Source organism: Aedes albopictus, chromosome 2 (genome assembly GCF_035046485.1).
Source record: "Aedes albopictus strain Foshan chromosome 2, AalbF5, whole genome shotgun sequence".
In the NCBI taxonomy this organism is placed as follows: domain Eukaryota; kingdom Metazoa; phylum Arthropoda; class Insecta; order Diptera; family Culicidae; genus Aedes; species Aedes albopictus.
The window spans coordinates 502,304,544-502,330,736 of NC_085137.1; the positions used below are offsets into that span (position 1 = coordinate 502,304,544).

The 26,193-nt window shown below is 41.6% G+C and overlaps 1 protein-coding gene across 6 annotated transcripts in view; it reads right to left on the bottom strand.

Moving 5' to 3' along the window:
* The window catches only part of LOC109407731 (guanine nucleotide exchange factor DBS), a 561,022-nt gene that overhangs the window by 58,269 nt on the left and 476,560 nt on the right, over positions 1-26,193 (bottom strand). The window contains exon 1 of one of the 6 annotated variants that reach the window (XM_062854442.1): positions 14,374-16,707. The exons of the other annotated variants lie outside the window; for them this stretch is intronic. Coding sequence (XP_062710426.1) covers positions 14,374-16,545 — 2,172 coding nt within the window. The 5' untranslated portion in view covers positions 16,546-16,707. Of the gene's footprint in view, positions 1-14,373; positions 16,708-26,193 lie in introns of those variants that run through there. 6 annotated transcript variants of the gene reach the window in all.

The following is a 26,193-nucleotide window of genomic DNA, read 5'->3' on the forward strand; positions in this document are numbered from 1 at the left end:
ATTTATTGTAATTTTTCTAATCATCGTAGAAACAATCTCAAAAAACTTCCTGAAAGCTTGAAATCTGAAGAATTTCATAATATGCTCAGCTCAATATCGACAAAATGGTCACTTACACCCCTTTGATTCTGGGCCCCTCATTTGAATTCCATTTTCAGGTTTAAAAGTATATGTTTTTAATTCAAACCAATAGAGATAAGTGACCCCAGGTAGCCAATAAGCAGTTGAAATGCGCCTTTACAGCAGGTCGTTAAATGAAAATTGGCCGTATATGCGCCTCAAGCGCTGCCTCAATGCGGGTTTTGGCCCAATATACGGCTTAAATGCTTATCCCTCAGACTATCGAAAATGGAAACGAAAATATGTGTAGAATTCCACACTCCTACTCTTGCTGCCTTTTCTATCTCTCTCCCATATCTCTTTTCTTCACTCTGCGTTTCAAAAAGAACTAATTTGTGGGATTTCGGATGTGCTGGACAGTATTTTTTCCTCGAACTCCCAAAAGATTGTGCATTAGAAATGCGGCGTAACAGCTGTCACATTTTCAGTAGCAGTACAGTTGCTAATTTTTTTCCGGATGAAGAAGCGCCAGCAGGAAGAACGAGATCGCGAAGCGATGGAAGAGCTGTACCGCGCTAAGGACACACGAAAGTTCTACGAGAAGCTGAACCGCTCGCGCAGAGGCTTTGTGCCACAAGCCGACATGTGCCGAGATAATCACGGGAATATTCTCACGAGCGAGCGTGAGGTGGTCGAGAGGTGGCGGCAGCATTACGATGAGCACCTCAATGGCGACGTTGCAAGTACCGAAGGTGACGTGGTAACAGATCTAGGAGTAAGTGCACAGGACGAAAGACTTCCGGCCCCTGACCTTCAAGAGATTGAGGAGGAGGTTGGCCGGTTGAAAAACAACAAAGCCGCTGGAGCAGATCAACTACCAAGCGAGCTTCTAAAATACGGTGGAGAAGCACTGGTGAGAGCACTACACTGGGTCATTACCAAGATTTGGGAGGAGGAAGTATTACCGGAGGAATGGATGGAAGGTATCGTGTGTCCCATCTACAAAAAGGGCGACAAGTTGGATTGCGGGAACTACCGCGCGATCACACTACTGAGCGCTGCCTACAAGATACTCTCTCAAATTTTATGTCGCCGTCTATCACCGATTGCAAGAGAGTTCGTGGGGCAATATCAGGCTGGATTTATGGGTGAACGCGCTACAACGGACCAGATGTTCGCCATCCGCCAGGTGTTGCAGAAATGCCGCGAATACAACGTGCCCACACATCACTTGTTCATCGATTTCAAATCGGCGTATGATACAATCGATCGAGAACAGCTATGGCAGATTATGCACGAATACGGATTCCCGGATAAACTGATACGGTTGATCAAGGCGACGATGGATCGAGTGATGTGCGTAGTTCGAATATCAGGGACACTCTCGAGTCCCTTCGAATCTCATAGAGGGTTACGGCAAGGTGATGGTCTTTCGTGCTTGCTGTTCAACATTGCTTTGGAGGGTGTAATAAGAAGAGCGGGGATAAACACGAGTGGGACGATTTTCACGAAGTCCGTTCAGCTGCTTGGCTTCGCCGATGATATTGATATTATTGCTCGTAAATTTGAGACGATGGCGGAAACGTACATCCGACTAAAGAGTGAAGCCAGGCGAATCGGATTAGTCATTAATGTGTCGAAGACAAAGTACATGATGGCAAAGGGCTCCAGGGAGGATTCACCGCGCCCGCCACCCCGAATTCATATCGACGGTGATGAAATCGAGGCGGTTGAAGAATTCGTGTACTTGGGCTCACTGGTGACCGACGACAACGACACCAGCAGAGAAATTCAGAGGCGCATTGTGGCAGGAAATCGTGCCTACTTTGGACTCCGCAGAACTCTACGATCGAATAAAGTTCGCCGTATCACGAAGTTAACCATCTACAAAACGCTGATTACACCGGTCCTCCTCTATGGGCACGAAACATGGACCCTACGTGCAGAGGACCAACGCGCCCTTGGAGTTTTCGAACGGAAGGTGTTGCATACCATCTACGGCGGAGTGCAGATGGAAGACGGGACTTGGAGAAGGCGAATGAACCACGAGCTGCATCAGCTGCTGAGAGAACCAACCATCGTCCATACCGCGAAAATCGGGAGGCTACGGTGGGCGGGTCACGTCATCAGGATGTCGGATAGCAACCCGACTAAAATGGTTCTCGAGAGTCATCCAACCGGTACAAGAAGACGTGGAGCGCAGCGATCTAGGTGGGTCGACCAAGTGGAGGACGATCTGCGGACCCTACGCAGAGTGCGGAACTGGAGACGAACAGCCATGGACCGAGTGGAATGGAGGCGGCTACTATGTACAGCAGAGGCCACCCCGGCCTTAGCCTGACCGGTAAGGTAAGTAAGCTGGAAGAATTCTTGTGGAACTCCTGAAAAAAAAATATCCGGGGTTCTTTCAGCAAAATTGAGGAAGTCCTTAAGGAATTTCCGATAAATTAGTTCCTAGAGCTATATCCGTGATATCTCCTGAAGAAATCCCCAATAAACTCCAAAAGAAATTCCCAAAATTTCGGGAGGAATTCCTGAGGAACTTCTAAGGGAATTTATTTCTAATGAACTCCTGGAGGAACTTTCTAATGAAATCCGAGGAACTTCTTGAGGTTTTTCCGAGAAACTCCTGGACAAATTTCCAAGCAACGCATTGAACAATTTCCATGGAACTCCTGGAGGAATTCCCTAGGAATTCCTGTAGGAGTTCCCGAGGTACTCCTGAAGCAATTCCCATGGACCTTCTCCAAGAAATAATGGGGAACTCCTGGAAAAAGTGCCGAGGAACTCCAGAAGAATTCCCGAGGAAGTTTTAGAGGAATTTTCGAGGAACTCTTGGCGGTATACCCTAGTTTTTTTTTCTAAAAAACTCTTGAGTGAATTCCCTAGGAAATCCTGGAGGAATTCCCGTGAAACTCCTAGATATATTCTCGAGAAACTCCTGGAGAAATTCACGAGGAACAATTGGAGAAATTGCCGAGAAATTCTTGAAAGAAATCTTCTAGAGAGATTTCTGAGGACACATTGAATAATTCCCATGGACCTCCTGGAAGAATTCCCGAATTCTCGTTAAACTTCAGCAAAAATTTCGAAGGAACTTCTGGAGAGTTGCTGGGAATCTTCTTGAAAAATTGCCGAGGAACTCCTGAAGAAATTCCCTAGGAAGTTCTGGAGGAAATTTCGAGGAACTCCTGAAGGCAACATAATGGATATGGGTCCTCACGTAACATAACGTAGTCGATGAGGTCACCAAGTGGGGGAGAGGACTATCCACAGACGTCGAATCCCACTGGTTTTGAGGGCCAATTTTCCTATACCTTCCGGAAGTGGAGTGGCCGAAGAAATCGTCATTAGGCCCATTCGTTACGGAGAACTTCGACCATGTCTGGTTCACCAAGACCAAGAGACGGTTGGTGACTCCAATGAGGAAACTTTGTTGGGGAAACTTCTCCAAATGGGAACGCCTTCTGAAGGTAATTGTCTACGTACACTGCTTTATATCAAACTACCGTCGTCGGGTGGAAGGACAGGAAAAACCCATTGGGTACCTAGAGAAGCCAGAACTGCAAACGGCGGAAAATAGTATCTGGCGTATTGTACAGGTTGCAGCTTACCTCGATGAAATGGCGATTCTGTCCCAGAGTAACGGAAAACCCAAGAAACTTATCGAGAAGACCAGCCGGTCTATAAGCTATCTCCATATATCGACCACCGGGGAATAATGCGCATGGACAGTCGTATTTAACCTACGATTTTAACTTACCAATTTATTGGAGTGTGAAGCGTCAAGACTAGCAATCACAGTAGTCTGTAGAATACTATAACACATCACAGTAACCCTACACTCCCAATTGTCATTAAGTTAGTTTAAATAAAGTTTCAGTCCTGTTTCAACCACTGTACAAACAAGTTGTTCTTTCTACGGCTCCGATTATATACCAATAGGTTATGGGCCTTGCCTAGAAAGTTTTTCTGAAGTACTGAAGAATAGTTTATCGAACCAAAGGAATTCCAACAAAGATGAATACGCAATACGGCGGAGGTGACATGGCTACCGGATCTGGTCGAAGTCAAGCTGGAACGATCGATGCTGGTGCAAGTCGAAGCCACAATCCATTAAGTTTGCCGTCAATTCAGTTGCTGCAGGGACGCGATAATTGGTCCACCTGGCGTTTTGCTGTGCAAACATTTTTGGAGTTGGAAGATTTGTGGGACGCTGTGAAGCCTGGAAGAAACGCCGATGGAACATTTGCGGAAGTGGACGTGATGAAGGACAGAAGAGCTCGTGGCAAGATCATACTCTTACTGGATCCTGTAAACTACGTTCACGTCAAGGACGTTTCAACAGCTCGGGAGACGTGGTCGCGCTTGGAGGCAGCATTCGAGGACTCCGGTCTAACTAGGAAAGTCGGACTGCTCAGGAAGCTGATTTCAACAACTCTGGAGAACTGTGCGTCCATGGAGGTATTTGTGAACAGCATCATCGCAACAGCCCACCAGTTGCGCGGTATTGGTTTCGATATTGGAGACGAATGGATCGGGACGTTGCTGCTCGCCGGCTTGCCTGAAGAATATCGCCCAATGATAATGGCAATTGAGAACTCCGGGTTGAAGATAAGTGCTGATGTTATCAAAACCAAACTCTTGCAAGAAGTAAGTATACCTTCAACCGGGGCTGCATACGCAGGCAAGGAGGATTGCCAACTACCGAACAACAATCAATTCCTAAGTTTGATAGGAGGTCTGCTGTACGTAGCTGTGAATTCCCGCCCAGACGTGTCAGCAAGCGTGTCAATTTTGGCACAGAAGTGCTCCTGTCCTACACAACGTGACTGGCAAGAGGCAAAACGGGTTTTGCGGTATCTCCATAGCACTAGCCAGCATAGATTGCACCTTGGATCATCATCAACCGGACTGGAAATGTTTGTGGATGCAGATCGGGCAAGCAACCATAGAGACAGAAAATCAAATTCCGGATTCATAGTACGTTTCGGAGGAGGATTGATCAGCTGGGCGTCAAGAAAACAAAGTTGCATTTCGTTGTCATCAACTGAAGCTGAATGTGTAGCATTGACGGAAGGATGCCAGGAACTTAGCTGGATCAAGAAGTTGCTAAAAGATTTCGGTGAAGATGTTTCTAGTTCCCACATATGAAGACAACCAAGGTTGTATCAAGTTGGTAGAAGGAGACAAAATTGAAAAACGAACAAAGCACATCGATACGAAATATTTTTATGTGCGCGACTTGAATGACAAGAAGGAGATTACTTTGAAGTATTGCCCCACTGAAGTCATGTTAGCAGACATCCTGACGAAACCTTTACAAAACGTTAGGATCAAGACATTACGGGAGAAGATTGGAGTTTTGCCAGATCTTGTCGAGGAGGAGTATTGGAGTGTGAAGCGTCAAGACTAGCAATCACAGTAGTCTGTAGAATACTATAACACATCACAGTAACCCTACACTCCCAAATGTCATTAAGTTAGTTTAAATAAAGTTTCAGTCTTGTTTCAACCACTGTACAAACAAGTTGTTCTTTCTACGGCTCCGATTATATACCAATACAATTATCTTACCTAGACGTCACCCGCTGACTTTGCTCCTGATTAACTGGTACCACAGCCTCGTGCGAATCACGAAACGGTCCACAATAAAGTTCGTCAACGCTTTCATGTGTCGAACCTTCGCAAAAAACTGTTAAGCCTGCAAGATTACTAAAGCAGTGCCGTTCACCCCCAAGATGGCTCCTCTACCCGATCATACCAAATCCAAATTCTGCGCCTCATTTTGGTGGCTCCTGGGAGCGCCTTGAGAGGTCAGTGTAACTGGCAATGGGATCATTAATCTCGGAGCGAAACCCAGATGAAGAGACCCTGGCAACTGTCGTTGTAGAAGCTGAATCGGTGGTCAATTCCAGACCTCTAATATTGATCCCACTGGACAATTCGGGTCAAGAAGCCTTAACGCCGAACCACTTTCTCTTACTGAGTTCTAGTGGTGTGGTACAGCCCCAGAAGGATTTGGCCGAACCGGAGAAGGTAGCTCGAACAATCTGGATCAACAACCATCAACTTGTTGATATGTTTTGGAAGCACTGGATCAGGGAGTACTTGCCGACGATTGCCAGACGAACTGAATGGTTCCAAGAGCAAAAGGAAGTGGCAGTGAACGATTTAGTGCTAATTGTGAACGATAGCCAGCACAAAGCGCAATGGATGGACCAGCGGACAGGTTCTGTCCGTCATACAAGGCTGAGATGGACGCATTCGTCAGGCGATTGTACAGACTACAAAAGGAGTCTTCCGTCGCCCTGTAGGGGAAAGAGGGGCATAACGCTCCGACTAAGCATATATGGTCATAAACCTCAAATGATGCTTATTTTAAGGTTGTATTCTGCCTTGGAGAGCAGTTTACTCCCTCACCTAAGATACTTCAACTTTTGGCACGCTTGTCCACAAAATTTCCCATTCAAATAGTCAATTAAAAAAAGTGTTACTTTTTAGGTGTCGGAAAACTGCAGGAGGCAAAACGCCTTTTTGGGTGAGGCAAAACGCCCGCTGGCATTTCCCGCTTTGACTTGTTATGAAATACCAAGGGGCTCCATCGAACTCTTCCCAGCAGCAAATGGAGGAGTAGGAGGCGCGTTGTAGTTTCATGGGTTGATTCCATATAATCAGTGCTCAATGTCTTAATTTCTGTGCGCTGCAAATTAGGGAATCTTTCCAAATGTGGAAAATCGTCGTTTTTCACGCCTTTCTTTCGACAATAGCAGCCGGGCTTAACCTGCTCAGTTTGAGTTCTAGTTAGCTTGCATCTAACGAAAACCTCCACAATATGATGAAATCGCGTGAAGGCGTTTTGCCCCCGAGGGGTGTTATGCCCGCAGTTCCCCTATTAAAACTAGATGTGCTCCAAGTAAGAGGCGAGAGTAACGCAGAAACAACCGATTCGATCTCAGCAAGCTGCGCGCACACGTAGCTGCTTCTTGCGTTTTTTTTTTTTATTTCGCGTAACCTTCAATAGAGATAAGTGACATTTCAACACACGAACACTAGCGCAAATTTTTCCTCACACAAAAGTGCACGCCGATTGAAAGGCTATTCAGATTGCATATGCAAATATTACCCAATCGAATTGGGTAAAACGGGTAAATAATGATAAAACTAACGTCCGGGGTAAGAGTGCAAATATTTTCCTCGCAGTTTCACAACTACATCTACAAAAAAGGCACGCATACATTTGAACGTGATTACCACTATTCGAACAGTGAAAAATGAACTAACCAATGCGCTACGCCATCCAAAAAGAAAATTGAAGAAAAACTACTCTTAAGAAGTGATTCGGGTGAAAATCTTTCACAAATTTAGTGAATATCACGTCAACTTGAGTTTGAGGATGAAGAAAAGTCGGTAAAGTGAAGCATTTTACGTTCCTAAAGATTGTGCCGCGAGTGGATTCGAGCTGCGCGGAAATGAAATGAAAACAGTACGTGGTCCAGTGGCCGTCGGGAGTGTGACGTATTCCAGTGCAAGGAACGCGAATCGTTCCCGGCCAGAACACAGATTCATTACGCAGACGACGAGAACCTATAACAACTAAGGAGTGTTTTCGGAACTATAAATCCAGCTGGTATTCCCGATGTTAGTTTGTGCTGGTTTGGAAAGGGGATAAGAAGCCCTGTGGGGGAAAATATAGTGAGGAAAACTATGCCGTATGGGCAGCAGTGACGCCGTGCGCTACTGTACTTAAGATATTAGTGAAAAGCTTGGAATTTTCTGGAGGACGATGTTGCATCAATGGCGATTTTCCACGGAGTTTTCTGGCGAATTGGTGAGATCATTCCAGGCTACATATTATTCTCTTTTGTTTCTTCTTCTTTCGGGCGACGTTCATAAACCATTAAGTAATTTTTTTTTTGTTACGTCACAGCTCTTTAACTCCTAGAAATCAGTCAGTTGTTTCATTTCAGAGAGCGAGAAAGGCGCTTAAACCTAGGCAACAAGAGCCAGGACACGGGCCAGATACCTCATCCTATGGACTCCTAGGACTATGGGGTGACATAACCCTTCTTAGCAACGTCACCCCCACCGATTTTTTCACGTATTTGGCTTTCTATATAAAACTGAGCGGTTGGTACGAGATGTCCCCGCCTATATGGTTTTATTGTAGAATTAATAATGCTGCACAGTGTAGGCCTGGCCGCTTTAATGTTTGTAATGCATTTTTGATGTACTGCAAGCTACTGCAAGCATTAATAATAACAAGAAAAATGGTACAAGTATAGTCGATTCTATCATTTTCCAGGATTGTTTCAGTGAATGGCTGTGTATGTGTAGACTAGACTAGACTAGACTAGTTTTATGCATGCAATGATATATATTCACAAGCTTGTTTTCAACTATTTCAAAATCGGGTTTTCAAAAATATCGATTTTGATGTTTGAATTGCATTTTCTGGTTTGAAAGTATATGTTTTGATTTCAAACCAATAGAGATAAGTGACATTTCAATACACGAAAACTAACGCGAATTTTTTCCTCACACAAAATTGCTTGCAAATCAAAGGCTATTCAGATTGTATCCCAATCGAATTGGGTAAAATGGGTAAATAATGATAAAACTAACGTCCGGGGTAACAGTCACACTGTGCCACAGTGCAAACGTTTTCCTCACTGTTTCACAACTACTTCTACCAAAAAAGGCACGCATACATTTGAACGTTATTACCACTATGGTTGTATAATAGATACGCATGTAGAAAATCACAGATATATTTTTTGAAATTTTTCTTTATCTCAATTTTATGCATAGAAAACAATTTGTTAAGCGATGCTATTGAAAAATATAGCAATTTGTGCAGAAGCTTTAAAAGGACGTTTAGGAAGTTTTCTACCGCCTTCAAACGAAGTGTTAAAAGCAAAATTTAAAAATTGGCGTTTGATGTTAATGCATTACGGCAGGACATGTGTGAATATGAAGTTTGTTTATGCACCCATTCCTAAATGGCAGAGTTGAAAAGTTGTGCCCATACTTTCTGGGACACCCTATATGAGGGATAGCTAAACTAAGAAAATTTTTCCTCAGTTTTAAGAATTCAGCACAGTAACCCCTGGTGCGACATTATAAAGAACAAGTGGTGAAATTTTCAAAGATGTCTTTTGAAGTTTTTTTTTGAATTTTTCTACTTGAAGTTTGGGGTCCGCTTTTCATCATATAACATTTAAGGACATATTATTTTCACAAATGTCGACGTTCCAAATACAGAAATAGATTCTACTAGTGATCTTTGCTCAAGGATATAACAAGAATGTTGAGCGAGGCTAAAGATGAATAGCTTTACCGAATATTATTCTTCCACGGACAACGAACAAACAGTTTGACAACCTGAGCTCTTTAGTATAATAGTTAAAACCAATCTCCCAAATTCTTATACACGTGAAATATACAGGGGGTGGCCAAAATGTTTGGGATAGGCAACTTTTTTTTTTCTTTTACAAAATAGTTCAACATAACTTTTCAAAGAGTTCATCAGTTTGTCGATTATATGTGCATTACAAATTTGAGCCCGATTGGTTAATCTTTCGCGAAGTTAGATCCGTTCTGGTAAAACACTATTTTTTAGACAACTAATTTTTGAACTGTCATATCTCAGAAACCATTGCACCGAATTTAATGATTTTTTTAACGTTTATGAACACTATATTGGTACTTAAGGTGTCATAATGCATCACGAAGCTTTCAAACGAGGCTTCAAAACGGTGAGTCGATAAGGAGAGCGTCCAATATAGCTCTGGTCCTCACAAGTTCCTACCTCATGCTTCCATGGGTCAAGCGATGACAAAGACCGCCAGCTAAGAGTTGTGTGCTTAGCTGGTAGTGCAGCCTGGGCACTGTTGTCCTTCTGACTTCAGCTAGATTGAGGAGGTACTCGGATCGTACCTCGTTCGTCTGTTCACCAAGGAGGTGCGGCTCAAACAGCGTCTGTTCTGGCATCCAGCGGATGAGTAAGAAACGCTGCACCACGCCCAGCTAGATCCAAGGTGGTAGCCCCATCAGCGTGGTCGTCCCAGTGTTGGTTGGGACGTTAAACAGAACTGGCACGATGGCCCTCCGGCGAGACAGGAGTGTTGGCGTAGGCCCAATAAGCCACCCGTAAAAATCCCCATTGCGAATAACATAGGAGAAAATACGACTCGATACAATCGGCAAAGACCCACGCGACGAAATAAGGACTACGATTGGAAACTTGGAACATGGAATTGCAAATCACTAGGTTTCGCAGGATGTGACAGGATAATCTACGACGAACTACATCCCCGCAACTTCGACATCGTGGCGTTGCAGGAACTTTGTTGGACTGAACAGAAAGTGTGGAAAAGCGGGCATCGAGCGGCTAGCTTCTACCAAAGCTGTGGCACCACCAATGAACTGGGAACATGATTTATAGTGTTGGGCAAGATGCGACAACGTGTGATCGGGTGGCAGCCGATCAACGCAAGGATGTGCATGTTGAGAGTTAAGGGCCGTTTCTTCAACTACAGCATCATCAACGTCCACTGCCCACACGAAGGGAGACCCGATGACGAGAAAGAAGCGTTCTACGCGCAGTTGGAGCAAACATACGATGGATGCTCGCCGCGTGACGTGAAAATCGTTGTCGGCGACATGAACGCGCAGGTAGGAAGGGAGGAAATGTACAGACCGGTAATCGGGCGAAACAGCCTGCACGCCGTATCGAATGATAACGGCCAGTGATGCGTAAACTTTGCAGCCTCCCGTGGTATGGTAGTCCGAAGCACGTTCTTCCCCCGCAAAGATATCCACAAAGCCACCTGGAGATCACCCGACCAACAAACAGAAAATCAAATCGACCACGTTCTAATCGACGGTAAATTCTTCTCAGATATAACCAACGTCCGCACATACCGCAGTGCGAATATAGATTCGGATCACTACTTAGTCGCTGTATGCATGCGCTCAAAACTTTCGACAGTTATCACCACGCGTCGAAGTCGAACGCCGCGGCTCAACATCGAGCAACTTCGTAACGTAGAAGTGGCTCAAGACTACGCGCAGCAGTTAGCAGTGGCCCTACCAACGGAAGAGCAGCTTGGCGCAGCTACACTTGAAGATGGCTGGAGGGACATCCGATTCGCCATAGGAAGTACCTCGGCTACAGCACTAGGCTTCGCGACTCCGAATCACAGAAACGACTGGTACGACGGCGAATGTGAACAGTTGAAAAACGAGAAGAATGCAGCATGGGCGAGAATGCTGCAACACCGTACGAGAGCGAATGAGGCACGTTACAAACAGGCGCGGAACAGGCAGAACTCAGTCTTCCGGATGAAGAAGCGCCAGCAGGAAGAACGAGATCGCGAAGCGATGGAAGAGCTGTACCGCGCTAAGGACACACGAAAGTTCTACGAGAAGCTGAACCGCTCGCGCAGAGGCTTTGTGCCACAAGCCGACATGTGCCGAGATAATCACGGGAATATTCTCATGAGCGAGCGTGAGGTGGTCGAGAGGTGGCGGCAGCATTACGATGAGCACCTCAATGGCAACGTTGCAAGTACCGAAGGTGGCGTGGTAACAGATCTAGGAGTATGTGCACAGGACGAAAGACTTCCGGCCCCTGACCTTCAAGAGATTGAGTAGGAGGTTGGCCGGTTGAAAAACAACAAAGCCGCTGGAGCAGATCAACTACCAAGCGAGCTTCTAAAATACGGTGGAGAAGCACTGGTGAGAGCACTACACTGGGTCATTACCAAGATTTGGGAGGAGGAAGTATTACCGGAGGAATGGATGGAAGGTACCGTGTGTCCCATCTACAAAAAGGGCGACAAGTTGGATTGCGGGAACTACCGCGCGATCACACTACTGAGCGCTGCCTACAAGATACTCTCTCAAATTTTATGTCGCCGTCTATCACCGATTGCAAGAGACCCGACTAGATGAACGTAACAAGAATATATCATAATTATATCTTACATATGTGATATAACTAACAAATTATGTTATAATTTTGTTATGACATGGACTGTTTATTACTTTTTCAAACTAAATTATAACAAAATATATTATAATCTTTTGTAACTAGTTTTGTTACAAATAAATCAAAACAAACTCTGTTGTAACTTTGTTATTTTTGCAACTGAACAAAATGATCAGTTGAAAATATAACATAATTATATCAGAATATGAAATTATTTTAATTTTTAGCTATATTACAAAACAATGAGAAATTTGATTATGTATTCGTTTTTCTTATAGCATTATTATCTGTGGATAAACATATCAATAGCTATGATGCTATATTTACCCAAAAACTTAAATTAAAGCAATGAATAAAATAAAAAATTCGGAAGAGACTGATGAAATTTCTAGAAGTTGCAATGCCTTTACCGATATGGTCTTCGTGTGTTAAGGAAACCCCGAATTGCCATATGCGTGGAATATTCGATAGATCAGCTGCAATAGCATATCTGCCCAGCCTAGGCCCAAAGTATTGACTTCAAAGAAATCATTACGAAGCATGTTTCACGAGAGACCATGTCTTTTCAATACGCTAACTCCAACAATGACGATATTAGAATAGTGGAGCTTAGAAGCAAAGGGGTGTAAGTTACAAAAACCCACTATCGAGTAAATGAGCTTTGAAGTTTTTCACCAGTTTTTCATCCCATTCAAAATGTATGGAGTTTCAATATCAACCCAATTTTCTCTGATTACTGTATTTTTTTTTAATCATCATAAAAATAATCTTTAAAATGTTCCTGAAAACTTGAAATCTGTAGATTTTTTGATATGCTCAGCTCAAACTCGACAAAATGGTCACTTACACCTCTTTGCATCTGGGTCCCTCAATAGCATAAAAACATGTTCCAGAAAATTTAAACTTTTGGAAATACCGCGTAACCCAATCGTTCTATTCGCATAACCAATCAATAAAGAAAAAGATTTCTTATTCAAACGAGTCGAAGTTCACTTAAATCGGTTCAAAGTTGAAAAAATATGAGTATTTTTCAGTTTTGAGGGTAGCCGGATTCGCTTCCGGCATGCTACGCAATAAAAAACAAGCAAAACTGCAGCCCCTCAACAGCAATTGAATGTTTTTTCGTAAATTTTTCAATTACATAGAATAAAGCTGTTTCCTTTTAAGCATTGTTTGAACTTTTACCTGCATCCATCGACCTTTTGCTCTACAAGCTATAAGAAAAACGAATACATAATCAAATTTCTCATTGTTTTGTAATATAGCTAAAAATTAAAATAATTTCATATTCTGATATAATTATGTTATATTTTCAACTGATCATTTTGTTCAGTTGCAAAAATAACAAAGTTATAACAGAGTTTGTTTTGATTTATTTGTAACAAAACTAGTTACAAAAGATTATAATATATTTTGTTATAATTTAGTTTGAAAAAGTAATAAACAGTCCATGTCATAACAAAATTATAACATAATTTGTTAGTTATATCACATTAAGATATAATTATGATATATTCTTGTTACGTTCATCTAGTCGGGAGCCTTAATACGACGTTATAAATTAAAAAAAAAATCACGGCGAATAAAGTTATACCAATTTGACAGTTTCACCCTTATACAGGAAAATGAGTAAAATTTACAATACCACACAAAAAATACTAAATGTGTTTTTCCATTAATCCAAATAAGCTCTAATATATCTTATTGAAGATATTTTAAGAATAGAAGTAGAAAATCTTTGGATATCAAAACTAAAATTTAATGTTATTGATGTAAAAAAAATACACTTTTTCAAGAAAACCCCAAAAAGGTTCAATGCATATGCATCATAACTTCTTTTACCGTTAAAAAAGTACCTATGTTTTGAAGACTTATGAAGCATTAATATATTATTAATAAACGTTAAAAATTTCATTCAATACGGTGCACGGGTTTCGGAGATATGATACTTTAAAAATAAGTTGTCTAAAAATAGTGTTTTACGAGAACGGTTCAAGATTCGCGAAAGATTGGCCAATCGGGCTCAAATTTGTACCAATAATGCACATAATAGGTTGACAAACAGTCAAAATTTGAAAATTTTTGATGTACTCTATGAAAAGTAACAGCATTTTGAACTTTTTTGTGGAAGAAATAAAAGTTACCTATCCCAAACATTTTGGCCACCCCCTGTACTTCAAGCTTGTGTGAATAGCATGACATACTAGAATGAATAATATACTGAAGTCGATTTTTGCCACTTTTGAATATGGGGCACAATACTATGCACCTCCAATAATAAATGAAGGCTTGGGTAACAGTAATCAAAAAGTACTTACATCATCCCGAGTAGTTTCCGGCACAACAGATCCCGCGATAGCCCGTTCGTTGAGAAGTTTCTTCCCAGGAACCACCGCCTTATTCAACAGTCGGCTGGGTTTTGGGGGTGGCACTGCATCTGCACCTCGGCGTACGGCCCCCTTGATCGCCGATTGTGGTTCGGCAGTGTTGTTCGTCGGTTCCCCCGCCGGTGGCATCAGCGCCGCCGCCGCGTTCCTCTCGATCAGGCTATCCTTGCGGCAACGCACCTCGGCTCGGAAACGTTCCTTCTCGTTCGACTCGATACTCTCATAGATCCCGATATCGTCGAAGATATAGGGCAGATTAGTTTGGTCGCTGGTGGTGATCAGCCCGTCGAGCAGCACGTGCGAGGTGAACCGTTCCTCGTCGATGTCCTCGTCGTCGCTTCCCACCGGGAGGAAGATGCGTGGTTTTTCGTTCATGTGGCAGCACGCCGAGGAGGACCGTTTGCGCGTTTTGCGGTTCATGGTGGTGAGGTTGACATAGTCAAAGTTTTTGAACGAATCCGAGTAGATGAGACTGGTGAAGTTGGAGTTACAATCTATGCCCGAATCGTTAGCCAGGGTTATGCTAGTGCGGGATGGAGAAACTGGTTTGCATTCTAGCGATCGGAGGTGATCTTCGTGAAAGTCTCCACTGGAGTATGGCGGGGGTGGAAGTGAATTGAATTGGTTGGGTTTCTTCGCGCGAAACGGTTTCTGGTTGAGGAAGTCTCCGTAGTAATACTGAAGGTACTCGTCTACGCTGGTGAAACCTCGTTTTCGAACGAAATCGTTGATGATTCGGTTATAGGCCTTTTCGGTGTACTCTTTGGAAGCTTTCTGGATTTTTAAAGTGTCACTTGTTGGTTTGGTGCTTGTGTATTTTAGGAGAGACTTTTCGCAAAATTCTCGAACTTGTTGGTAGGTTCGTTTGTATCGCGATGGCTTTTTCGGTAGGGTTACGTAACAAGGAATATCTTCTTTCGGTTTCTGGACTAAATGATCCAAGGTGTAGTACTGCGAAGGAAGTGGAGAGAAGCCAAATACTTGCGATTCTTTCGGTGGAACGGTACCATATTTCTGATAGTATCGCTCGAAGTTCTGGTCTTGTTTGCAGAACACTTGTGGATTGGTGTACGAATAGTATTTCTTCGGCAATTCTGCCAAAAGTTTTTCCTTCTTGACGGAATCACAATCATTATTGGACACTTGTATTGATGCTGGAATGGATCGTATTTCTGAATTCCCCAACTCCGATCCGGAACTGTTGTATATGTAGTCCATGATGTCCATGTACTGTTTTTTGATCAGGTAGTTCTTGAAATCTCTATCTTTGATGATTTCCGTGTAGGACATTGTATCAAAATACTCTTGGAGAATATCCATTTCCGTCTTTTCGTCATTGTTCCGCTCCAAGAGTTGAACAATCTTGCTTTTGCAGATTCTAGAGGACCTGTTTGATTTGAAGCTTTTCAGTGATTTTTGCGAATGCTTTGATTTTTGTGAGATTTGTGATTTCAAAGTACCAGAGTTGATTTCCGGACAACTTCCGAAATTATGCTTCTTTGCCAGGGAAGATTCCCGTTGCAGTGAGTTGAATGGTTGGAAATTTTTCGCAAACAGTGGCCTTCTTCCAGATATTGTTTTATTCTTATGAAATAAGTGTGCCTTATTGCTAAAAACCTGAAACGTCTCATCTTGTCCAACGTTTTTCCCCTGGACAAAGCACGGATCGAAAGAGTTGCCTCCTTCCATCCAAGTGATGGGAAAATCCTGGGGCGAAAACTTGGTTCGGCTAACGATCGACCGGCTCAACTCACTACCCCCGCCACCGATATTCCTTTCGTCGAACAGGGAAGCTCGGTAGGACAACGGAGACTCGGAACGGTTCAACCCCGGTGGCCTTAGACGACGGCTGATGCTGGTGGCAGTGGTGCTGGTGACTGAGATGGATCCGCCCGGAATGGCCGCAGCCGGAGTTGGTGTCGGTGGTTGCTGTTGGTGCCGGTGCCGGTGCATTTGGTGCATTCTGGTTTTGAGTGTGCCGAGTTTACGGTGCACTTTGCCGACAATGTAGTTTGCAGTGCTCTTTACTTTTTTGATGCGAAAAAGAAAGAGATGCCTTCTGTTTGCCGTTTCCGTTGTCAGGTTGTAGTTGCCGAACTTCATTTCTTTTGCTTTTTGTTTGAGCGGTGGTGATCACACAAATTCGTTTCTTCTCGATTAAGTCACATGATTGATACACTTTGAAAGCTTCACTGGAGGATTGCACATTTACTTTCAATAGTTCTAGCACATTAGATGACACGAAGGAAGAGCAGCAATATTTTTCTCAAAATTAAACTGATGAAGACTAAGACTCAACGATAGCGGATGTAGATTTTTTTAAATGCCTGGAGATAGCATAAAGCGAGGTTCTAGGGCTCAAACCATTTTAGATTGAGTTTAAATAAGGGCGAAAGTAACAAGATCGATACCTCTTCATCGAGACTCTCTTCTTCAAATTAAAGTGACAATATGCATGGCTATAAAATGCTAGGTTGCGATGGAATCTTTCGTCCAAGCGTGAAAAAGTTCAATCAAACTTGCATCACTTAATTTGAAGAAGAGATGAAAAGAAATCGATTATGTTATCTTCGCCCTTAGTATTACTATGAGAATTCATGGTTATCAGTCTAGCTTTGATGTTTGTTTACCATAGCGGTTTTGAGTTGAAAGCAAAGATGAAAGGTACTCTCAAGTTGCTCCGTTGCTTGCAAGTTAGAAGTGCCCATCTATCGAATTGTGAATCACAAGGTTGGATTCCAACCATATGGCATAGTATTTTTTTTTTGCAATTAGAATTTCAATGAACACTTGGTACGTGTTGTACCTTCGTTTCAATATTTATTGTCCATTTGGCTCGGAATAATCATAAACTAGGCAACTAAAATGGGCATAGGTAAATGGAACCATCTCGGCAGGGGTCCTATTTTGGGCACTTTTATGAACCAATTGACACAGTTTTTGGAACGCGATGAGATACGTATAGTATCTAGCCGTGTTCAAAATTTCAAGTCAATTGGTTTGGAATTGACTGTGTTATACCGAAGAGTGCCCAAAATACCGGCCGCTGCCCAAGTGGTTAGCTACCCTATCAATGGGCATCGGATAATCCCACGAAATTTGAAGTTTTTTTTTATAAAAATTTGGGTAGAACTTTTTCAAGACCATTGCAAAATTCATAAAGAGAGTTCTGAAGAGATGTATATCGCAGTACCATCCTGAGAAAGTTTCCGCGTTTATGATTGATTCGGCCGGTTCGAGAGGAAATATCTGGTAGTACTACGCCATCCGGGAGAGAAGAAAATAGTTACTAATAGAAGTGATTCTGCCGGGGAGATTATGAGAAGCGTTAGGATAGTACATATTTCGCAATTTGTGTTAGTTTCTCCGAATCCCTATGACCTAAATAACAATGCTATAATGGAAGTAAAAGTGCATAGGGACTCTCAAATGTCCATTTTTTGGTTCATGAGAAAAAAAAAACTGCCACAAACAAAAGTATATGGATTGTGTTTGAATAAGGCAAAAATTCCAAAGTGTGATTATGATTCTGATTCTACCTTAATATGCTAGAAACAATCCCGCTGTATTGCCGAGGATAAAACCACCGACTGTCGGTAATAGAGCGATAGAGCTCAAGGACCCAATTAGAATCAATATGGTGAGATCTTTCTGATTTGTTTTTCTATTTATACCCATGAGATCCAAATATAAAGGGTAAATAGGTTTTTGGGGAGGGCTGCTTACCATTTTTTGATCTCGTTTCAGAGAGCGAGTAAAGGCGCTTAAGCCTAGGCTTCAGAGCCAGGGCATGTGGGGGAAATACCGTTGCCACATCCCAGGATTCCAAAGGACATGGAGTGACATTTACATTCTTAGCAAAGTCACTCCCAACGAAACGATATATTCACCGTCATTCTTGTTTTCGATCGAATCCACTTTCGAACGAAAATCGTTCGCATTCCCGTTTCCGCCAGCAAAATCAAATGGCCTACTGATTCGATCGAACCAAAAACGTTCGAAAGTGGATACGTCCGTCAACAAGAATGAGGGTGATTATTTTCCCTTTTCACAGAACGGTTGGTACAGTCATAGCACAATCATGGGTCACCCACAATTATGGGTTATTTCCATTTGAATAACATTGTGAACTGACTGACTAATAATTGTGACAGAACGACCCAGATTTGTGCAATGACTGTACGAGATGTCCCCGTTTACTGATTCCAAAAATAATAAAAACGCTGCACAGTAGGCCTGGCCGCTTTAATGGTTGCAATGCATCTCTGATGCACTGCAACCATTAATAATGACTAGAAAAATGATTGGAGTAGTCGGTCCTATCATTTTCCAGGATTCTTTCAATGAATGGCTGTGTATGTGTAGACTAGACTATACTAGATATCTTTTTGCATTCCCTAGAAGTTTTTTCGCTGAAGATCTTCATGAAACCCCTCTAAACGTTCCTTCGGAATATACTTCAGCAGTACACCGAATTTAAGCAATTCCTTTGGGATTCTTATTAGAAATTCCACCAGGAATCACTCCATAGGATTCTTCTGTGATTCCTTCAGAAATTCCTTCACGCATTTCTTTTGGAGTTTCTTGTGGGATATCTCTAGCAGGGCTGACAATCGTCCTACTCGTCACCGCTATGTGAAGCAAACAATAAAATCATCGTCATCCGAAAGAACAACCTTGACGACTAGCATTTTCGTTGCCAACTAAGGGCGTCACGACGAAGCACAGTCATAAAATAGTCAACTACCAACTTTTCGTCGCCCTTTTTGTTCCTTGGAAACAAACGACAACGGGCCAAGCGAATGCCAACAGGGAATAGCTTTTATTGGCGTTTCAACGCATATGTTGATGTGAAACCTCATTATCTCAATTGGTAAGAGTGCTGGATTGGCAATGTTCGTTGATTGATTCCAGATGCATTTATTTTTTTTTATTTAAACCTATTTTTGTTTGTGTTGCTGGGGGCAACATGGACCTCGTCCGCTAGACGCACTTGAACGAAGAGCGAAATAAAACGAATGCAGATTTTGTTTTCTTCACGACGCAAGCCCTTCATAACGATTCGCTGGCTAAAATGAGTTATCCGATATGGAACGAGCACCGTTTCCTGTTCGGACGCGATTTTTCTATGTAATTTTTCAGAATTCCTCCAGAGCTACTTAAAGGTTTACCCAAGGGATTCCTTCTGAGATCCCCAAAAATGTATCTGGGATTGCTCCAGATAGTCTTATACGATTGCACTTGGTTATCTCTTGGAACTTGATGAGAAGTACTGAAAGAGTTTCTGACTCATTCCTTCTGAAAATAACCCAGATATCCCTTTCAAATTCTTTCTGAAATTTCTACGGGAATTATTCCACTTTTTTCTTAATTTATCCAGCAATCCACCAGAAGTTCCATCTGATGTTCTCTCAGAAAACCTTCATGGGATTCTTTCGAACGTCTTTTTTTCTTCATAAGGAGTTCTATCTAAGATTCTTGAAAGAGTTCCTTCTTCCGGAAAACCTCAGAAAATCTCTCTGGTATTCGTCCTGGAACTTCACCAGAAGTTTCATCTGGGATTTCAGCAGGATTTTGTTTTAGGATTTCCGCAAAAAGTTCCTTCTGGAATACATCAATAACTCACACTTCTGGATTTCCTTCAAAGTCGATTTCTGCAGGAATGAAATGAATTTCATCCAATTTTTCTGGAAATTTTCCAGGAGTTCATTTCGAGAATCAACCAAGAGTGTTTTTGAGATCATCCAGTCGTTGCTTCTTGAAATCATTCAGAAGTTTTTTATGAAACAACAGAAGCTCCTTTTTAACATCATCCAGAAGATCTTTCCAGAAATTCTTCTGGAGTTTCTCGTTTAAATTATGCTTGTAGGAACTTTCTAGAAATCATTTAGTTTCCTTTGGGATTACTCCAGAAGTTCCTACTTGGAATCTTTCAGGAGTTTTTTTTTTCTGGGAATCTCCCAGGAGCTCGTGGACTAAGGGATCAAAGCAAGCATTTGCACCAGGCGGACGAATTTTTCTGCGCTGGGTGCTGTCATAGTTTTTAGAAATTAATCCAGTACTTCCTCCAGGGGCTGTTTAGGGATTTCCTTAGGAATGCTTCTAGGAACTGCCTCTGGGATGCAGGAACTCCTGCAGGGATTTCTCAAAGAGTTCCTCCACGAACTCTTCTTAGAGTTCCTTCAGGAATTCTCCAAGGATTCCATCTGCAATTTCTTCAGGAATTATTCCTGGGATTGCTCCAGGAATTTCTCAAGGAGTTCATCCACGAATTTCTTCAGAGATTGCTCCAGGAAGTATTCCAGGTATTTCTTAAAAAATGCCTCTAGAGAATCCACCAGATATTCCTCCAGGAATTCTTCTAGAGACATCTCCAGGAGTGTTTCTAGAGATTCATTCGTTAATCCCTACAGGAATTCCTCCAGGGATTCCTCTATGGATTCCTCCAAGAATTTCTGCTGGGCATAACTTGGGAATTGCCTCTGTGTTTCTTTCTGGAACAACTTATTTAAAAAATTCCTCCAAAAAGCCTCCCATGAACTATTCTTAGGATTCCTTCAGGAATTCCTCCTTGTGTTCATTAAGGAAGTCCTTCAGGAATTAATTCAGTATTTCCTTCAGGAACTGTTGAGAGATTCCCTTAAGAATTCCTCTTGAAATAGCTTCCGGGATTCCTTCTGGAGTTTCTTCAGGAACTCTTCTGAGGATTTCTTTTAGAATTTCTCAAAGAATAGCATCTACGATTTTTTCAGGATTTATTCCTGGTAACCCTGTACAAATTCCTTAAGATATTCATCCACTAATTTCTTCAGGAATTCTTCTAGGAGTTTTCCAGGGATTTCTCAGGGTTTTCCTGCAGGGATTTCTCTAAAAATTCCTCCAGGAACTCATCTAGAAATTCCTCCAGAGATTTCTCCAGGAGTTCCTCTGGTGATTCCTTTAGTAATTCCTACAGGCATTCCTCTTGTATATCTTCCAGGGATCCCTCCAAGAACTCCTACAATTTTTTTTTCAGAGGTTCCTCCAAGAAATCCTCAATGGTTTTCTTGGTTATATTCCTTCATGACTTCCTCAGAGGCATTCCTTCGGAGATTCCTCGAGTAATTGCTTCCGGGATTCTTCCAAAAACTCCACTAGGAATTTATATAAAAATTCATTCAGGAAATCTTCACGGGATTTTTTCCAGAGACTCCTGCAGGAATTTCTCAAAAGATTTCTCCAGGAATTACTTCAGGCAATCCTTCAAAAATTCCAGCAGGAACTCTCCTAGGCATTCTTCCAAAAAAAAAATCCAGGCAAGGGATCCAGGGATTCCTCCTTGAATTCATGCAGAGATTCCTCCAGGAACTGCAGCAGGGACTCCTCCAGGAGTTTCTCTTGGGATACCTCCAGAATTCCATGCAGGCATCCCTCAAGGATTTCATCCAGGAATTTCTCCAGAGTCTCCTCGATATATTCCTCCAGGAATTTCTTCAGCTATTTCTCCAGGAATTTCACCAGGAATTAATCAAGGAATTCCATCATAAATTATGCCAGCAACTCATCCAGGAATTTCTCCATGAAAAAAGTTCTTCCAGGATTTCTCAAGGAATACCTTCTAGAATTTTTTAGGGATTCCTCCAAGAATTCTTGCACATTTTTCTCCAGGAATTGCTGCAGGGATTCCTCTACAAATTACGCTACAAAATCTTTTTCATGAATTTCTGCAAGGATTCCTCAAGGGTTTCCTTCAGGAATTTCTTCGAGTATTTTTTCAGGTAGGGAATCGCGCCACTTGGGCGATGGCTTCTATATTCGTCTGTTTTCCACTATAACTCTGTCAAATTTGAACCAATTGACACAACTTTTGGAATGTGGTAAGATAGGTATAGTATCTACCCGTGTACAACATTTCAAGTCAATTGGTTTAAAATTGACTGAGTTATAGTGGAAAACAGACGAATATAGAAGCCACCGCCCAAGTGGCGCGATACCCTATTCCACCAGAAATTTTCTAGAAATTCCTCCAGGAATTTCTCAGGGGATTTTTCAGTTCTCCCAGAGTTTCTCTAGAGATTCCCCCAGAAATCCATCCAGTAATTGTTGCAAGCATTCCTCCAAAGATTCCTCCAAGCACTCCTCCAGGATTTCTCCATGGATTCCTCTAGGATTTCCTATTGGTATTTCTCCGCGTATTTCTACAAGAGTTCCTTCAGGAATTCCTGTAGGAATCTACTGGGATTCCCGCAGAAGTTTCTCTGTGATTTGAACAGGAATTTTGTAAAAGATTCTATTCTAGCAGAATCCAGAAATTTCAAGCCGAATTCAATCAGACATTTCTGAAGGAATTCTGAGAGCATTTCTCAAAAGATTTCTCCAGTAATTCTTCCCGGAATTCATCTAAGGATGTCTTCTGTGGTTCCTCCGAAAATTCCTTCTAGGGTTCCTTCAGGATTTCTTCCTTGGTTTCTACCAAGAATTCCTGGTATGAATCCTGTTGAGACTGTTTTACACTCCTCTAGGCATTGCTCTTTGTAATTCCTGCTGAGATTCATTTAGGATCTCTTACTATACTTTTTTTGGGAATTGTTGCTGAGATTTCTCATGCATTATTAGTAGGAATATCTCTACTTGTTGCTCTTAAGAGTCTTCCAAGAATACCTAAAGGATTTCGTTCAGGTGGGTAACCCAGAAAAATCCTGAAGGATTCCTGCCATAAATGCCTAGAAAGATCACAGTGGCAGTCCACGAGCAATCCCAGCTTTGTTTCCTAATATAGTCTAACGGGCACTCCCAGTAGAAGTATTTATTTTCTGGAGAAATCCATGCAAGATTGCTGGAAAAATCCTGACAAAAATCTCTAGTGGTAATACTAGAAGAGTTCTTGGAAGAATTCTTGCAAAATATTCTGGAAGAATCCCAAGAAGAACCATTGGACAAATCTCTGAAGGAGCCATAGGAGGAATTTATGGTAGACTTCCGAGAACAATATTTGAAAGCATCCTTAGAGGAATCATTGAAGGAACTATTGGGTAATCCCGGGACAAATCACAGGAGAAATTCTCTTGGAATTCCTTCAAGTGGATTCCCTTGGGGAATCCCTAAAGGTGTCTCTACAGTAATCCCAGCAGGAATTTCTAGTCTAGGCAGACAATTTCTTGGGTTTCTTCAACAAATGCCTGATATAATTCCTCTAAATATTCTTGCTGGGATTGTTACAAAGGTTTCTGCAACAATTCCTTTATATTTCATGGACTTCTCCAGAGATTTCTCTTAAGGTGTTATTAGACTGTTTGTCATTATGACAAATATTTGCCATTGAAGTCCGACATTTATCCAAGGTTGCTATGATTTAGGCTGTGTTGGTCGTTTGTTGGGCTTGTTTGGCCAAATATTTGTCACGTCTAATGGGACCTTTAGGATTCCTCTAGAAATTCTTCTTGTGATTCCTCTAGCGATTTCTCCAAGGAGAATTCTAGGAAAATTGTAGGTGTTTCTCTTAGAGTATCATCAGATATTCTTACGAAGATTTGTCTAGAAATTCTTGTTGGGATTTCTCAAGTATTTCCAACCGAGAACTCTTCGGCAATGGGGCACGTTCGGTGTAGTACTAGATTTGTAGTAATGAGCTGAATTTTAGTATGGTGAGAAGGTCAGTTCTCTGTTTCTGCAATGAAATGTTACAAAAAGCGTGGGTATTATGATTCCTTGCCTAATTTGATGCTTTTTGAGCAAAACTTTGGATAACTATGTTGTTTATGTTGCAAGAAATGGAGAAAACAACAACACTGTTGCCCAAAGTTTTGCTCAAACAGCATCAAATTAGGCAAGGAACCATAATACCCACGCTTTTTGCACCATTTCAGTGCAGAAACGAAGAATTGACCTTCTCACCATACTAAAATTCAGCTCATTACTACAAATCTAGTACTTCACCGATCTGTCTTATTGGTCTTAAGAGTCTTTCAAGCGAACTTAAACTACATTTTTTGTCCGGGTCAGGTTTATATGTCCTGTAGTTAATTGTCACCCGAGTTCGCTTAAAAGTGGACTCTTAGATTGGATTATATTTTAGTGAGATGATTATGTTACTTAATGTTCTTCGCTAGTCAGCAAGCCACAAGTGTACTTTTTTATTCTTGTTGGCCTGCTTAGTCATCAGCATTCCCAAGTAACATTTTAAGTTTTGTTCGGCTCTACAAAAGATCTTAATGACTAATTTTATAAAACTTGCAATAAAACTGATTTATACATCAAAACCTCTTTAATAGCATCTTTCGCCTAAGTAGACCACTCTCGAAGAGGTTTTGCAAACCGCATTAAGAGTAGCAATAAGCCTGTTTTAAAACCTAGGTGAAAAATTTTCAATTCTATACAATAACAATACAACAATAAATTTGTAAACAACAACAAATAAATTTATTACAAATTACAATAAAATACAATTCCATTCTCAATTGTTGTTATTTTTTTTCAACAAAAATTATGACAGCTCAAGATGCAGAGAAGCTTCTTCGATGGCACGTAAAGTTCAGGAGGATACATCATTCGTAAGTAGAAAGTGATCATTTCAAAGTAATATTCTAGTAGTTATTGTGTTGGTAGGCTAATGCGCATTCAATTTTACCGTGAATATTGGGGTTGCAGAATCATAAAATCAATGCGCTTCGAAAATAGTTAATATTATCATACTGGAATGAAATAAATCATTATATTAATTTAGTAAAACTATCTCAAATCACAAGAAAACTCAGCAGAGAGAGTTTATTTATGTGAGCATGTTATGCAAATTGTGGCAAACTATCAATGCATTGCTAATTTGGGCAAAATTAACTATATTCCTTTCACGTTAGCTAATTCTTCAATATGACGACGACCATAACCATGAAAATAAAACGAAAGCAAGTTTACTTTTATGATGACCGCAATAAACCTAGCAGTGTCATAATTTCTGCTTTCCCACCAACAGATGTCGTTACTAATTGAACGGATCGCCATCTGTTAAGAATTTTGACAGTTTTATTAAGGGAATAATGATTGCCAGAAGGTTTACATATCGGAAAGTTGGTTCTGTCACATTCGCCCGAATTCCAAATGCTCGGATGACAAACGCCCGAATGTAACAAATGCCCGAAAGACATTCGCCCGAAAAGACAATTCGGCCGAAAAGACCATTCGCCCGAAAACCATAATAATCTTGAAAACACTTTTCTGAAATCAATTTGGGCGCCGCCCACGCGTATGGCTGAACGCCATTATCAACTCAAAGTAACTACAACCATTTTCATTAGAGGCTTTTGCTTTCTTTGAACACAGTCTGATTTAAGATTTAAACTGTTACAGACATTTTCGGCAATATAGCTGTGGAAACATTGATTGGAATTGTCCCTTCTTTTGTTAATAGAGAAGAGAAGGCCATCTCCCGAGTCAGAAATTGATAAATATTTCATGCTGTTGGTTGCGACACCTAGCGGTTGAAGCCACACTTTTTACACGGAAAATTTCAACCGTGTTGACACGAAAAAGCAAAGTATTTCGGAAGCAGGTACACCAACTCAAAAACTGATTCGCAAAACAAATGTGTTTAACTAGAATGTATTTCGGGGGCACAGTTAAAGTTGCTTATCTCTTAAAACCGTAAATAGGGTACGCGATACAATAGTGATGGGAATATGTTTGAAACCGTTATGATAATCAAGAAAAATTGTTAAAACACCATTATTATGCTTTATAACAGCCTGCAATTGCAAAAAACATCTTTAGTACGTGCAC